Source organism: Desmodus rotundus, chromosome 10, assembly GCF_022682495.2.
Source record: "Desmodus rotundus isolate HL8 chromosome 10, HLdesRot8A.1, whole genome shotgun sequence".
Classification (NCBI taxonomy): Eukaryota; Metazoa; Chordata; class Mammalia; order Chiroptera; family Phyllostomidae; genus Desmodus; species Desmodus rotundus.
In genome coordinates this window covers 42,946,064-42,962,821 of record NC_071396.1, presented here as the reverse complement: position 1 = coordinate 42,962,821, position 16,758 = coordinate 42,946,064, and the positions used below count along the sequence as shown (strand labels likewise).

The 16,758-nt window shown below is 56.2% G+C and overlaps 1 protein-coding gene across 2 annotated transcripts; it reads left to right on the top strand.

Annotated features, from left to right (window-relative positions):
• The first annotated feature begins 811 nt into the window (after positions 1–811).
• Positions 812–15,175, top strand: LOC128779386 (BOLA class I histocompatibility antigen, alpha chain BL3-7-like). Of its 2 annotated transcripts, none has more exons than XM_053912705.1 (8): positions 812–1,044; positions 4,705–4,812; positions 10,166–10,426; positions 11,395–11,670; positions 13,792–14,067; positions 14,180–14,275; positions 14,574–14,606; positions 14,896–15,175. In XM_053912705.1, the coding sequence occupies exons 1-8, from the start codon at positions 909–911 to the stop codon at positions 14,913–14,915; spliced, it is 1,206 nt and encodes a 401-aa protein (XP_053768680.1). In that variant the 5' UTR covers positions 812–908; the 3' UTR covers positions 14,916–15,175. The 2 variants fall into 2 exon arrangements, with proteins under 2 accessions (XP_053768680.1, XP_053768679.1); XM_053912704.1 differs by lacking the exon at positions 14,896–15,175 and adding an exon at positions 14,646–14,821.
• The last annotated feature ends 1,583 nt before the right edge of the window (positions 15,176–16,758 follow it).

Below are 16,758 nucleotides of genomic sequence, written 5' to 3'. Positions count from 1 at the left end.
ACTTGTCTTTAGTCTTTGGAGGCAGAGATCTGAGAGCTATAATTCATTTTAACAACTTGACTTTGATGGTGAGCCTCTCCCACCCTGCTAGGAGCAGCCCAGTATTCTGCACCCGGGCCCTTTGCCCTGAAAGGTAAGCTGTACCATTGGGAAGGACGTGGAGATCTGAGAGTCTCAGATGCACCCACAGGAGGATTTAGCCTTCACCTCCCCATGGGAAACACTGTAGGAGAATCGTGTGGATGTCTGAGCAGGAAATCAGGGATAGTGGAGCCAGGGAAGGGGAAGAGTTTGGCCAATGTCCCTGGAACACCCTCAGGCAATTGGGACAGGGCCTCCCATGAAGTTTCAAAACAGGAGAAACTGCCCAGCTGAAATCTTCTGTCCTGAACACAGGGCCCCGGGTCAGAATTCAGGGGGACTGTGACCCTGGATGGGACAAATAACTAAGCTCTAGCTGTAATATAGACGTTCTTCCCGGGACGAACGAACGGAGGTAGCAAAGCACAGTTGGATTAGCAGGACAGTGCCTTGGCCCGACAGCTGCCCTACTTCCCCTTCCCCAAACACAGTGACGTTGTTTGGCTCCGCCGCCGGGTAGTGAGGCAGTGAAGAAGCACATAAGCTGTATTTCATAATTATCAACACGACCGGTTTTCTTTCGTATTTGTCCTGTTTTTCTCATTCCGAGGACCATCCTCTCCTTGAGGATCCGCAGGAGCCCAGCTGGACTGCGGGGGTGGAGAGAACACGGGCGGGGCGGGGCCGGGGGCGGGGCGGGGCCGGGCCGGGGCGGGGCCGGGCCGGGGGCGGGGCCAGGAAGCCGCTGAGCAGCACCAGAGACACAGAGCTTTCCGTCGCCCGGGACCCGGTTTGGGAGCTTTGACTCAAGGTCACCGGCCACACAGATGAAGACGGTCTCCGCTGGGACCAGCGCCCGGAGGCAGCGCGCCAGTCTGGCGCCCGGGGCCCCGCGGAGCCCGGCGTGCCCGTCGCTGCTGCTCCTGCTGCTGCTGTTGGAACTGGCGGGGGAGAGCGCGACAGGTGACTGGTGGCGGAGGGGCGGAAGTCGTGGGGCGCAGTCGCGATCTCGCGCGACCCGAGTGAGGGTGGGGGTGGAGGAAAGCGCTGGAGAGAGTGGCTGAGACTGCGGAGGCCACCTCCGGGCTTGGGGGGCGTGGTGATTTGGAGAGCAGAATCCGTGGGGGACGCTGAGCCCTGGGCTAGGCAGGGCTTCTGTTTGCCACGTCCCCGTGCAGCCCCCAGATCGGGGTGAGAGGCCAGCAGGTGGGGACCGCGCGGGGGAGGACGCCACTCGTGCGCGCACTGGGCGTCCGGGGCCGGGTGCTCCAGGAAGGATCCGGTCAAGCTCCTTGAAGACAGGGATCTGAGGGCGGCCGACACGTCCGGTCCTCCAGCTCGGCCGGGCTCCGGCCCTTCGCGGTGGCTCTCCCTGGCCCCTCCTCGGTGAGGCTCTCTCGGGTTTCCCGGGGGCTCCCGTGGAATTTCCGTTCTTTCCCAGTTTCAGTTTTGCTTGCAGAGCTGGCCTGGCCTGACCTCATCCTGGATTCCCGCCCCTCCGAAAGGCCACCGCCCACTGCGGCCTGCACGGTGCTTCTTCGCCGGGAAGTGCGCACTACTGTAGCAGTAACAATAGCTGGGGTCCTTTCTGCCAGCGGGTCTTAAGAGCTTCACTTACAAGAAGCCATTTCCGCTTCTCAGAACATCCTCAATTTACAATCTACAGATTTAAAATATGGCCCAGAGGCGATACGAGGTGGCAGCACTGGAACGTGGAGTGGGAGTTCTTAAACCTTTCGTGCCTTACCTGCCGTCTCAGAACGTTATCAATACATAAAATGAAATACATAGGAATACAAAGAAATCCAATTACGTTTCAAGAAAGCTATCAAAAATTTTACCTAGAAATATAAATTTGTGATATGTAATATATGTGCTTCTAAGTTACATTTAATTATGCATAGCAACAGGGCTAACAACTCCCATTGTATGGAAGTAGTGAGGAGGGGAAAGCGTGTCCCCAGGTGTCTGCAACAGCTGTCCTGGGATTCAGAAACACCTGTGGCTTGTATGGGACCAAAGCACCGGTTCTGCTAACTGCTGTACATTGTGCCTTCAATCATCATGAGCGGAGAGGCTAAAAGTCTGCTAGAAGTCTCTGAAAATAAAGAGGTTCTTTTTTTCCCTCCAAGTTGAGGATCTGGAACTCGAGTTTTCAGGTTCACACAGCCTGGGGGGATGCATGGACCCCAGAGTAAGAACCCATGCCCCTCTTACAGCCCCTCCCTGGTGCACTGTGGGGCACACGGGACGTTTCTGTTGTGCGGGGCAGGGATGGTTCAGTCAAGGGTGTATCACACAGGCTCTGTAGCCTGGTGGGGGGAAAGGGTCAGGGCTGGCCCAGGGGGATGGGACCCTAAGCCAAGGAGGCAGGAAGGAGTGGATGGGGTAACCCCAGTTGTGTGCCAAACTGTAGGAGGGAGATGGCACGTGGAGGGACAAAGCCAGATGTTCCTGGCAGGCCCCTTCACAATGTTCCGGGATGCCCGCCTTCCCTTCAGGTACTGAGGAGTAAGGAAGAGGCTTTCAGGGCAGATTTGTGAGTGCTGCAACAGGCAGCTGTGCCTCATAGCACATTACACTGATTCAGTATATCCCCATGGTAAACACAGGGAAACAGGCTCAGAGATTGTCTGGCTACCTAAGGTCACACAAAGTCCCACTGGCTGGTTAGGATTTGGACCCCAGGAGGCTGGCTCTGGAGCCCATGTTGCCTCAGGGCAAGAGCCAAGGCAGAGCGTCCTGACCAGATGACAGAGGCAAAAAGGTAGAATTAATCAGTGGCCCTGGGGACCAAGACAACTAGAGACAGAATAATTAAGATGGGCAATTACAAAGCTGGCTACTAAGGCAAGGCTGGAGTTAGGGGCTGTGGGGTGAGAGCAGGATGGGGGGGCTCTCGGGCATCTGCCCGAGGAGCAAGCTGGGTGTGCTGCTGGCACTGAGGTGGGAGCAGTGCGAAGGGCGGGCTCAGGGAGGGACCTCAGAGGCCAGAGTGCCGCGCTGAGAGCCATGCTCCTAGGGGCTTGACGGGCTGGGACCCCTGAGACTTCCCGTGGTCTCCCTCTACCCTTCCCTGATCCTCTTCAGGTGCTTAAGCTGGCCCTTCTCATTGTGCTTCCCCCACCCTTCCTTCCATGGCAGGCTTATGGACTCAGGGTCCCCTCCATGCTGACCACAGCTGTGTCCTTTCTCTGGCCCAGACCTTGCCCATGAACTCCAGTCCTTGGGACCTGCACCGACGTGGCCTTGCCTGTGGACTAATTTGACAGATGCTTTGAACAGCAGCCCCTCAGCTCAGACACGATTCTGGCCTTGCAATATAACTTAGTTATAATGTTGCAATATTAACTTTTAAACCCTACAACAGTCCAATCGTCCCCCACTTTATGATGGAGAAACTGAGGTGTGAAGAGGTCATATAGCCCTTTCTTTCCTCCCCAGACTCATTTCTTGAAATTTTTCAGTCTGCCCTTGACCTTAGTTTTCCTAGATTTCCTGAATTTCACTCTGGGCATTCCTGCTTTGCTAGTTCTTTTTGCCAAGAGCAGTGGTTTTCAAGCTTTAGAGTCACCTAAGAGTCACCCAGAAGGCTTGTGGACAGTAGAAAGCTGGGCCCCACCTCCCGAGTTTCGAACTCACTAGGGCAGGGGCCTGAGAATGTAAGTTCCCAGGTGATGCTGATGCAGCTGGTCCAGGGGGTAACGCCTGAAGACTCCTTAACCTAGAATGTTCTTCCCTCCTCAACTACTCCACTGCCTGGAAACTCACAGCTGGTGAGGTTTCCTCTGGGCCTCAGCCTACAAGACCCCTGACCCAGCACCCTCCTGTCCCCATGGTATTACCAGCACCTGGTACCTCCTGCACCCCACACTCATTAGCTCCTACTGGAGCCAGTTGTTTGTTTAATTGTCTCCCTCCCTGCCAGAACTGACCTCCCTTGGGGCCGTGTCTGCCTCACGTCATCTCTGTCCCCACACCGCCACCCCTCGCTGGCTCTGTGCCTGGTGAGTGGTAGGTGCTCAATGTTTTTCGGATGAGTGGTACTGCAAGGGGAGAGGTCAGGGCTGGCAGCACTGACTGGGCGCGCATGCGGGCCAGGAAGTGCTGCTCCCACCTGGCAGCACATGAGCGGCACCTGGGAGCTTTCAGCACCTGCCAGTGTCCAGTGCCCCTCTCTGCAGAATAACTCAATCCAAGGTTGTCCGAGCTGCTGGGTGATAGATAACTGGGGCAGAAGAGGGGCAGCCCAGCCTTGACTTCCCTCCCCTCTAAGTGGTAACAGTCAGGACCCACCTTACAGGAAACGCCAGTAAAAACTTCATGCATCTGAACAATAAAAAAATAGAAAACAAATTAAAAAAAAAAAACCCCACCATGCATCAATACTTAAAAAGTTGAGGAAGCACACCTGGCACTGAGGCCCAGCACTCCCCTTGTTGAGTTTGCGCCTGCACGCTGGGGAAGTTTCTGGTGACTCCTGAGGCCAGGCCCCCAGGTCCCTCTTTACTTCCAACATGCCTCTCATTGCCATTCCATGTCCTCTCTCCCAGCAGACACGAGGGTGTGTAGGATATTTGTGCCTGGAGATTCATACTTCCCTTTTCCATTTCCCCCTTGCAGAGAGCCCCTGGGCACTGCCTGTGGTAGCCGATCGCCCAGCTTCCTTAGCAAAGGTGGTGATGGCAGAACTGGCCAACCTGAAGCCAGAAAACAAGTCATGGCCTGGAGGTAAGGCCCTGCCCGCCTGCTAGACGGACAGGATGGCAGAGGCCAGGAGCCCCAGCTTGCAGGAGGGCGTGTCTGCAGTCTGGGAGTCTGGTGGACTGGCTCAGGGAACATGGACTGTGCCAGGTTGGGGGACACAGAGGCCAGAGCCTCCCGAGGATGCCTAGGGGGGCTGGGATCTGGTCTCCAGAGGGCTGGCTCCTCACTCAGGCAGCTTTCCCCACCCACCTCCTTCCTTCCCAGGCCCATCTCTCCCCTCCAAACAGGATGGAGAGACTGGGAAGGTGATGTCTGGGGGCCTCCTGTACTTGTGCCTCACGTTGACGACCTCAGAATGTTCCAGTGCTGTGAGACTCCCACTGACAGTGGAGGAAGGCTTGCCTCCCTCAAGGCCACACAGCTGGAGAGCAGCAGTGCCACGCGCATTGTGGGGAGGTGGGACAGAGGCAGAATCAGTCTCCTGGGCTGGAGGGAGGGAAGGGACCAGGCACCTCTCTCCCCACCACAGTCAGAGGGAGATGGAGACTGCTTCAGGGGTGCAGGACTGCCCATTGAGGGGCTGGCCACATGGCCTAGTGACCAGGAAGGGACAGCAAGGGGCCAATGGCACAGGCAGGCCCTGAGGCAGCAATGGGCATGTGGCCACTTCCTTCGGCCATGTCGCAGCAGGACCAAACTCCCCCGCACAGCTGCCATATGTCCCTCACTTCCCCCTGCTGTGGCCCCACAGTGCCTGGCACTGACGACAGCCAGGCAGAGGTGGCACCTGGGAGCACCAGAGCCAGCGAGGCGGCCTGACAGTTGCTCCCACAGCTAATTTTGCCACATTCTGGGCTGGAGCCCAAGGCATGATGGTCCCTCCTGGGCCTGGTGAGCACGTGGGAGTCTAGTCACAGCTCCGACTGTCTTCCTGAGGCAAAAGAGGGGTGTGGGCCATGTGTGAGGCCCCCAGAGAGCAGGATGGGCCCCCCAGGACCATCTGGCAGAAGGAGCAGACAGCAGTGGGATTTTCAGGGCAGGAGAGAAAGGCAGGCTCCTCACTGGGCGCATGCGAGGCAGTACCTGGCAGTCTGCTGAGTGAGGGGCCACCATCGTGAGCTTGTCCTCAAAACGGGCCCCTGACTGCCGGGATGGGCACGCAGTGCCGAGGGCAGGCCACGGGTGCAGCCGTCTGGAGCGGAGCAGAGGTCACAGCCAGGAACCCGAGCTCCGAGGTAGGGAAGGCCATTCCAGACACGTCTGCACACGCCTGAGAAGCCAGCATTTGGCCCACCCTTCGTCCCTACTGCCGCAGCGAGTCACGGCGCCACTGGGTTTCCCTGTGTTATCACAGAAGGCCCTGAACACCCCTGTACCTCAGGACCTTTCCCTCTGCTGCAAGGCTCTCCCCCAAACTTCCATGCCTGCTTTTTCGGGTCTTTCCTCAAAGTTTCCTGTACAGGAAGGCAATTCCTGACCATTCTATCTAAAATTTTAAACCCCTCCCCTAACATTTCACATACCTGCTTTATTGTTTTCCCTTCAGCACTTACTTCTGTCCAGCCTGTTGTACAGTGTATTCATTTATCTTGCTTACCCTGCATTTACGTAAGCTTGCTGAGAGCAGGCGCTGGGGGCTGTTCTGCTTATGCCAGCACCCCCAGGGCCTTGCCGAGGGCCAGATGCACAGCAGCTGGTCACAAAGCCCTTACCGAGTGGGACGGCGGGGACGTCCCCACTGGGCTGCCAGGGTGGGCAGGGCTCACCCAGAAGTGTGTTCACTACCGGGTGGGTGTGTGCCATCCGGCCCTGCTTTGGTTGTAGTGAGCTTGGCAAGTGACTTCGCTTCTCTGTGGCTCAGGTTCCCCATCTGTCACGGACAGGTACAACAGTACCTGCCCGAGAAGGTGTCACGAGGGTGAACTGAGCGAAACTCTCGTAAGTACTTGGGACAGAGTTCAGTACCCAAGGGTTTTATAAATTAAAAAAATAATACATTGGTAGACTATTCCTCATTTTTAACCAAAAATAATTGGTAACGAAAGCAGATAGCATTCATAAATCCTGTAGTGCCCCCTTTCCACGGGGGACACGTGGCACCATCCCCAGGGGATGCGCATGCCGCTGACAGTGCTGAACGCTACGGACACTACGTTTTTACTATACACGCTATCTACGATAAAGTTTAATTTATAAATTAGGCAATCTCACAGACCAAAGACTCGATCTTACCATAGATCTTAGCAACCTCAACACACAATTTTTTTGTTTCCTTAAGTTGAGAACTTTCACCTTTTCACTGAAAGGAAGCACAGTAAGGCTTCTTCTCTTGGGCACAGCCGAATCCGCAGCATCGCTACTCTCGTGCTTTGGGGCCGTTATGCAGTCACTTGAGCACAAGAACTGCGGTGCCCTGCAGCCAACCTGCGAGCCGAGAGGGCTACTAAGTGACTGGCAGACAGCGGGTTTATACGTCGTGGCTCCGCCACACAAAGGGGATGATTCACATCCTGGGCAGGGGGAGTGGGAGGGCCGGAGATTTCATCACACCACTCAGATGGCGTGCAATTTAAAACTTACAAGTTGTTCATTTCTGGAATTTTCCATTCAGTACTTTTGGACCGTGGTTGACCACAGATAACCCGTAGAAAGTGGAGAAGGGGAACTTCTGTAGTCACATCATCTAGTGAGCAGATTGCGCACCTGCCCTGGCAGGACAACCGGTGGGTGTCGCTCCCTTTCCAGCCAAGCCTGACCTTGGGACTACTTGCTCTTTGTCACCTTCCCACACCTGGGAAGAGCATGTAAGCACCTTTGCGCCCTCTTTGCTTCCACGGTGGAACGCTGGGGTCCCTGAACCCCACGGGATCCCTTCACCCCACACTCCCCATCCGTCGGGCCTCGGTCTTGGTGGGGCTGAGACTCTGGACTCACTGCCACTGTCCAAGGATGGCCTTCCTTCCAGACTGTGCATCCTCTTCTCTCTGTCTCAGGGCAGCAGCCATGACCTTCAGGGCCCACAGGTGGGAACTGGCTCCCAAACTCACAGGATGCAACAGGCTTTAGTTCAATACAATACCATGTGTATTCATTTCCTGTAGCTGCTGTAACAGATGACCACAACCTGGTGGCTTAAGACAAAACACATTTATTGTCTTGTAGTTCTAGAGGTCACAGCTCCAAAATGGGCTTCACTGGGCCGAAACTATGGTGTGAGTAGGACCGGCTCCCTGCAGGGCTGGAAGGAGGAATCCAGTTCCCTCCCTTTCCAAAGTCTAGGGCTGCATTCCTTGGCTCGTAGTGCTTTCTGATTTTCCTGTGCTCCATCTTCTGTGTTGCCTAGTCCTCTGATAGCTAGGGAATCTCCCTCTGCCTCCCTTTCATGAGGACACATGTAGGGCCTGCTAGGCAATCCAGGATAATGTCCCCATCTCAAGAGCCTGCAGTTACATCCACAGACTCCCCGTTACCGCAGAGGGTGACGTGCACACGTTCCAGGAGTATCTGAGGGGCCGGTGCCCAGCCCAGCACACTCCGCTTCTGGACAGGAAACTCAAGGGCCTGAGACACCCCGCAGCCACCCGAGGACACAGGCTCTTGGCCCTCCCCCACGCCCAGGGAGGCGGAGCTGCTGCATCCTCTGTCCCCCCAAGGCCTGTGTACCCGTTCTCAGCCCTCAGCCCAAGAGCTCCACCACTGATCTTGACTCTGGTTTGCAAGGAAACCTGAGAGAGAAGCCAGCCATTTCCCAGGAGGCCTGCACCAGCCCAGGCCTGGATGTCAGCCTTTCACTCCAACACTCAACATTGACCCCTCGCCTCCATACGAAGCTTCTCCAGCCGGGAAAGGACAGTGCCCCTTTCCTCAGCTTAGGAGAAGGTGTCAGGTGTGAGGGAGAACCCAGCTCCCTTCTTCCTAGTGCATTTGCCTCTGGGGGCTACACTGGACCTCCCCTGGGCCTCAGTTACCTCATCTGCCAAATGGGACCGATCACACCAACGCCCTGGGGTTACCCTCAGGGTAACTGAGACGGCGATTTGCTGACAAGCAGCTAGCCCAAGGCAGGGCACACAGTGGTAACTTCCAAATGGCAGCTGTGACTATTTTCACTGCCATTCAGGCTCTTTTTTGTCCATTTCAACAAACATATGATGTTCCCTCAGGCCTGTGGAAACAGCGGTGACAGTCAGATGTGCTGCCCCCCCCCTCACGAAGCCCACATCACTCTCAGGGTACACAGAGACCCCTCTGAAGGATCTCCAAGCAGGATTGGGGGTGCTTCCTGGAGGGAAGAGAGAAACTGGCCCAGAGGAGAGAGGAGGCCATGCTGTGGTCAGGGAACCTCAGGGGGCCGGGGGCGGGGGGTGCTGGGCAGAGACTAGCAGAACTGGGGCTGGCAGCTCTGTGATGGGTTTGACTGAGCTTTCCCATTTGCGTATTCAAACACCCACACCTACTGTGTGCAGAAAGCTGTTCTAGGCACTGGGAAAACAATAGCACAATCCTTACAGGGATCCCTGCTCTTGGAGACTATCAGTAAGAGAAACAAGTAGAGAGCAAAGATTCTCCAGAAGGTGGTAATGCTCTGGAGAACAACTCAGAGACCCAAGCATGGAGGCGGGGGGAGTGGGGTACGGGGACGAGAGGGGTGTAAATATTTCCATGGGTGGGCTAGGAAGGCCTGGCTAAGAATCAGGTGGCATTTGAGCAAAAACTTTAGAGGTTGGTTAAGGGAGTGAGCCGTGGCTATCCCTGAGAAAAGTAGGCTGAGGTTCTAAAGGTACAGCATTTGCTTTAATAGCTTGAGCTGGGACTGGCTGCCGAATGGATGTCTTCTCCAGCACGGAGTGGGATGGATCAGTGGGTACGTTGGGGACTCAGTGGAGAGTAGCCTGTGGCAGTGTTTGCACTTAAAGACATCAACCCGCAGCGGAGTCCAGGGGCCAAGCAGTCCTGGGTCAAGCAAAGAGTGCTGGCCAACCTTTATAGGCTTCTCTGGGGAGTGAACAATCCACATAAATTAAGCTTCCAAACAAACTTTTTTAAAACTCACACCTCTTAAGTTGCGGGATGGGAAACCAGATGACCACACTTACTAGCTTACCAGCGAGGAGTGTACAGTATGAGTAAGTAGGCCCTGAGTGAGGAGCCGAGACACTGGGAGTAAAGTCACAACCCTGAGCGCATGAACTTTGGCTTCAACGTTTGAGTGGCTGATATTTGAACCATTTAGATGCCCTACTTTTGTAACTGAAATTGCTAGTTCTTGCTCCTGCTCTTGCTCACGATAGTGAAAACTCTGGGTGGGTTTTCACCCCGACCCCCAGTGCTGAGCCTGGCGGTGCGTGTGAGCCTCAGACGGTCTGTGTTTCCACAGGGACGCATTCCCTCCACTACCACTACCTCACCCTGTCAGAGCCAGGCCCTGGCCTCCCCCGGTTTCTGGCTGTAGGCTACGTGGATGACCAGCCCTTCTTACGGTACGACAGTCGTGTGGGCAGGGCCGAGCCCCAGGCCCCGTGGATGGCGTCCTTGGACACCCAGTACTGGGAGACAGAGACCCAGAAGCACAGGGCCTGGGCAGAGGTGCAGCAGGTGAACTTGTGGACCGTGATGAGCTACTACAACCAGAGTGGAGGTGCGTCAGGCGGGCCCCCACTCCCTTCCTTCCATTAGGGAACAGTGGTCGCTCAGTCCAGCCATCCAGCCTGCCAGAGGGTGCAGGCACGCTCCTGAGGCATGGCTCTTCCCAGTCTCCTCCTCCACAGCCAGGCAGGGGCCACAAGGGCCTTCAGCATCAGCTGTGACCTCAGCAGCTGGCCCACAAGCCAGTGCAGGAAGCATCCACAGGAACTGGGAGCACACAATGTCTCCCCCATTGGCTCACCAGGTTCCAGACCTTTCCCAGCCTTACTCCTCACCCTTCCCAAATGTCTCAAATCACACCTACCCCTGGTCATATTCTGTGCCAAGTAAGGGAGGGAGGCCAGATAGACTTGAACTAGGCAGACAACACAGGGTAGGACAGAACCCAGATAAGGACCCCTGTTCTGCCCAACATTAGCAAGGGACGGGAGCATTTCTCTCAGCCTCAGCCTCGTCGCTCAGCAACCAGAGCTCACACCCACTGTGGGGCTGTGTTGGCACCCTGTAGAGGCAGCTTCTTCATACTGAGCCCTCTGGCTGCGCCCAGACTCCCAAATGACTAAAAGCCTCGGAGCCCCAAAGGCTCCAGAACAACTAGATGTAAAGGACCAAGACTGGGAAGGGCTGTGCCTCAGCCCAGGGCCCCTGGGATCACTGTTAACTGCCAGGTGTGCACTTCTGAAACTGGGTTACCGTTGAGGGCATCTTACACCTATCAGTCACCAAGTTTTCTCCTCACTAGCATAGAAAGTACTGGTGTGTCTGATCATGAACTCAAGTATTCTTCCCACAGGAGAGGCCCAGGCAGCTTCTCGGCCCTGGCTGCTCATAAAAATTACCTCGGGAGCATTTTTTAAAATGCTGACACTCTGCCCCCCACACTTTGGAGGCCCCTGTGGGTGGTGGGCTCCTGGGCCCTGTAGCCCCCCGTTCACCTCGGCCCGCTTGTCCTGCACACAGGCATACACAGCGCCCAGCGCATGTTCGGCTGTGATATCCAGGAGGACAGCCTCTCCAGCAACTTCTGGCATTTCGGCTTTGATGGGCAGGACCACCTGTCCCTGGACTCAGAGACTCTGAGCTGGGTGTCAGCTGAGCCTGTGGCCATGCAGACCAAGCGCTTGTGGGATTCGGAGCGCTGCTACGCTGAGTATGACAAGGCCTACCTGGAAAGCCTCTGCCTCACCTCTCTGCACAGGTATCTGGAGCTGGGAAGCCAGATCCTCACCCGGAGAGGTAAGGCCCAGCGTGTGGTGATGCAGAGGGTGGCCCCATGCTCCCATTCTCCACAGCTGTCCCATTTGACAGAGAAGCCTGGGGTGGGGTAGGCCGTGTCACCCTGGCTTAGGTAAGCCAGCTGAGGCCTCGGAAGACGGCCAATCACCAGGGTAGGAAGAGAGCCTGGACCTCAGGCCCTCCCTCCAGGTGAGGTGGGCGAGGTGTTCTAGAATCCCCTGTCCGAGTGTGGTCTTGGGGAATAGCCCCCCAACTCAGCCTCATTTATATTTTTCCTTTTTTTAACCTTCACCCAAGGACATGCTTATTGATTCCAGACAGAGGGGAATGGAGGGAGGGAGGGGGAGAGAGACATCGATCGCTGTCTCCCATACACACCCCGACCAGGGACCGAACCCGACGTGCCAACCAACTGAGCCACACCGGCCGGGGCTCAGGCTCATTTTCTTTGTCTGGAGAGCCAGTGGGTTAAACTTGGGGGCTCATAAAGTCCTTTGGGGGTTTCCCATCCTGTGGTTCTGCTCCTTGGGAAATGACTCCAGGCCTCAGGGGAGAGCATCCTTCACCACTCCCAGACCACTGGGGACTTCTGGGGAAGCTGAGGCCCTTCATCCCCCTCCTTCCATACAAGGCTCGTAAACATGCTCCCCAGACCTGGGTGCATCTTAAGCTTCTCCTGTCCCTGGCCAGGGCTGGAGATGTAAAGGCTGGGATGGACACTGAGAAAGGTGGGTGCCTGGGGTATGAGGGAAGAGGCCGCAGGCTGCCAGGGGCGGGGTGGGTCAGGGCACACGGCACACCGTGGATGTCTGCTGACCGAGCAGTGGGGCGTGCATGAGCTGAGGGAATGGAGAGGATCCTCCTCAGAGGAGGTCAGGACGAACAGTGTCATGAGGAGAAGATGTGGGTGGGTATGAGAGCAGAGCACGGTGGTTCAGAGCCCAGGTACTTGAGCTCAGCCTCCAGATGGATCCACATCCTGGCTCCAGGACTTGCTGGCTGTGTGACCTTGGGCAAGTTACTTGCCCTCTCTGTGCATCAGCTTCTTCCCCAGTTCAACGAGGAGGGTAATAATGGCCCATGCCTCTCTACAGCACCATACTGTTAAACTCTCATTCAGCACTAGGGGTTCTCCTACCTCCTTCACCTGGTCCATTGCTCGGGTTATCCAAAGAAACAGAAGCAACAGGATTTGTATTGTAGGTATAAAGGGAGAAAGAGATGTGATGTAAGGAATTGGCTCACGTGATTACGGAGGCTTGGAGTTCCCAGGTCTGCAGTCAAGAAGCTGGAGACTTGGGGGAGCCGATGGCGCAGTTCCAGTCCAGGTGTTGTCAGGCTGGTGACCCAGGAAGAGACCTGTGTCCCAGCTCAAGAAATCGGGCAGGAGGCGTTCCCTCCCATTAGCCTCTCTGTCCTGTTCAGATCTCCAGCTGCTTTCCTGAGTCCACAGACTCGCCCCGATGCACCCTCACCTCCCCGAGGAACCGTCCAAATGCTGGGACCCCCCATGGCCCAGTCGAGGTGACACACAAAACGAACAGTCACACCTCAAGTGTCCTATAGAACAACTCTGAGAGGAAGGAGTGATGGAGCTCCGTCAGGCCCCGGGAGACAGAGGCTGTGGACAGGGGTTGGGCTGGCTTCAAACCCAGCTGTCCAGCTCCAGAGCACATGCTCACAGCTGTGCTTGTTCTAAGGGGGGCAGGGGTGGCAAGGGGCAGCATTCCTGACTTCATTTAACAGCCTCCCATCAGGCCCTGCTGTGCGCAGGAGGTCACAGCAAATTTGTAAAGTCTCTAAAAAAAAAAAACCCTAGGGTGTCTGTGGGAAGAAAGGGGGGTGTCAGTATGGAACCCAACAGCCCCACCTCGGACTCCCTTGGAGGTGGGCAGGAAGTTATATCACCGCCATGGGAATTCTCAAGACAAGGCCCCTTGGGAGCGGTTGGCAATGGTCATCCCTACCTCCAATGTTGGTTGAGTGCCTCCCCCGGAGAGAGACCAGTCCCCATCTGCTCCCTGTCCTCCACCACTGAAGGTGCTGGAGGAGCCTGGATCAAGCAGGGGGTCAGGCAGAGCAGCCACTCACCAGCCTTCCTCCCTCCACCTCTCTCTGCAGAGCCACCCACAGTGCACGTGACAAGGCACACAACCCAGGACAGGAGTGCCACACTGAGGTGCTGGGCCCTGGGCTTCTACCCGCAGGATATCTCACTGAGCTGGTGGCTGGGTGAGCAGGAGTTGGCCCTGGAGACTGAGTATGTGGAGACCCGCCCTAGCGGGGACGGCACCTACCAGACGTGGGCCGCTGTACAGGTGCCAGCCGGGCAGGAGGCTGCGTACACCTGCCGTGTGCAGCACTCTGGCCTGAACCACGTGCTCACCGTGGCTTGGGGTAAGGCGCTGGGCTTGGCTAGGAGGGGGCAATGGGGGCAGGGAAGGTCCCAGGGCCCTCGGAGATAGTCCCATGGTCTGGGGCGGTGCCCCCTTTTCTCTGCCTTCCTTAGAACCGCCCTCTAGTCAAGGACTCATTGCCATGGTTACCTGTGCCCTCTTCTTGCTGGCCGTGGTAGTTGTGATCTTGACCAGGAGATACCTTCAAGGTAGGTGAGATGGGAACAAAGCAGGTGGCCGTCCCGCTGGTCCAGCCCACAGGGAGGAAGGTTCTGCTCCCATCCCTGCAGCTACATCTGTTCGGGGAGCAGCAGCTACTGCTGAGGCCCTTCCCCCCACCCCGCAGCCCTGCCCCACCCTGGGGCCCTAAGGATCCCACCATCAGGGGAGACTGCTGGGCCTGACTGTGCAAAGGGCCCAGAGGGGGAGAAGAGGGGAGGTGGAGGCCCAGGCCCCCACCTCTACCCACCACTCACCTAATCTCTTGTTTTGTGTTCTTTCCCACAGGCAGGAACACGGAACCTTATGAACAAGCCCCAGGTGACTGTGGGGTGGCGGGCTGGGGAGAGGAGCCCCCAGGTGACTGTGGGGTGGCAGGCTGGGGAGAGGAGGCCCAGGTGCTCCCAATTGTGGCTGAGGTGCCATAGAACCCAAGGAAGAGGCAGGACACTGGGGCAGGGGATTTCCCTGGCCTTGGCCCCCGCTCTCGCCAGCAGGCCTGGAACCAGGCAGAGGGTGTGGTGAGGGCACTCCTGGGAGCCACCACCTGGGTTCGGGGGGGCGGGGACCAGGAGCAAGTCAGGGTCACCTTCCTCCTTCTTCCCTGCAGGTGGAGAGGAACCCATATAATTCCCAAAGCCCAGGGAGAACAGTGGCTGCTCGGCTGCTTTGCTGACAGAAGTTCACTGTCACAGACCAAGGACTTGTTCCGGACGGTGTGCGGGGCCCTGGGAGCCCCCTGCACTGGCTGGCTGGCTGGCAGATGTGATCTGAACATATGGGGCCCACCCCACCCTCCATACTGAGCACTCCTCACCCTCACTACCCTCCTTACAAGCGTTCTGTGCCACTAAGATAGCTCTGTCACTTTCCTGAGGTCCTTTCAAAAATGTGAGTGTTTCCTTTTTGGGGAGAGGGGAGGGGGCAGTAATAACTCCTCAGAGCTTTCACAGTTGACAGTTTGTGGGACAACTTCATGTGCAGTGTGACTCCCACTGGAGCATCTCGGGCACCCTGTGACTTCCCCAACACAAGTGAGTGTGGTGTGAGGATGTCCTTGTGTCCCTCAGAAGGAGCTTACAGGGACAGGTGTTCAGGGGCAAGCTGTGGGAGGGGAAACAGCCCGGTCCCTATTTTCCTTCCTGTCCTTTTTGATGGTTTGGACTTGTACAATAAGCACATGTGACTTTTACGGTAACGTTCCTATGGAAATGCTTGTTAAGGATGAGCCTCTGGAGGAGAACCAAGATGGCGGCGTAGGTAGACACGCTGCGCCTCCTCGCACAACCAGAACTGACAGAAAATCGAACGGCAAGGAAGTCTGACACCAAGGAAATACAAAATAAACATTCATCCAGACCGGTAGGAGGGGCGGAGACGGGCAGCCGGGGCAGAGAGGACTCGCGTTGCCATGGCGGGACCGAGACTGGCGGAGTGTGGGACGAAAGGGGCAGGCAGTCTGACCACTAGCAGACCCTGCAGCCCCACCCTCGCGCACAGATAAACCAGACAAACGGTGGGGATCGAAGCAGACCTCGCAACCCAGGTCTCCAGCGTGGGGGGGAAATAAAGCCTCAAACCTCTGATTGAAAACGCCCCTGGGGGTTGGGCGGCAGCTGGAGAGACTCACAGCCTCACAGGAGAGGTCGTTGGAAGACCCACAGGGGCCTAGGGTGTGCACAAGCCCACCCACTCGGGAACCAGCACCAGAGCGGCCACTTAGATTGTGGGTAGCAGAGTGAAAGACTGAAATCCGGTGGAGAGGGGAACGGGGGCCATGGCTCCCTCTCGGCCCCTCCCCCACGTACAGCGTCACAGCACAGCAACCAGCGTTACCCCGCCCTGGGGAACACCTAAGGCTCCGCCCCTTAAAGTAACAGACGGGCCAAGACAAAAAAAAAATGGCCCAAATGACAGAACACTTCAAAGCTCCAGAAAAAATACAACTAAGCGAGGAAGAGATAGCCAAACTATCGGATGCACAGTTCAAAACACTGGTTATCAAGATGCTCACAGAACTGGTTGAATCTGTTCGAAAACCAGATGAAAACATGAAGCCTATGCCAAGAGAAACAAAGGAAAATGTACAGGGAACCAATAGTGATGCGAAGGAAACTGGGACTCAAATCAACGGTGTGGACCAGAAGGAAGAAAGAAACATCCAATCAGAAAAGAATGAAGAAACAAGAACTCGGAAAAATGAGGAGAGGCTTAGGAACCTCCAGGACATCTTGAAACGTTCCAACATCCAAATTATTGGGGTGCCAGAAGGAGAAGAGGAAGAACAAAAAATTGAAAACTTATTTGAACAAATAATGAAGGAGAACTTCCCTAATCTGGTAAAGGAAATAGGCTTCCAGGAAGTCCAGGAAGCTCAGAGAGTCCCAAAGAAGCTGGACTCAAGGAGGAACACACCAAGGCACATCATAATTACATTACCCAAGATTAAACGCAAGGACCTACATCCAAGATT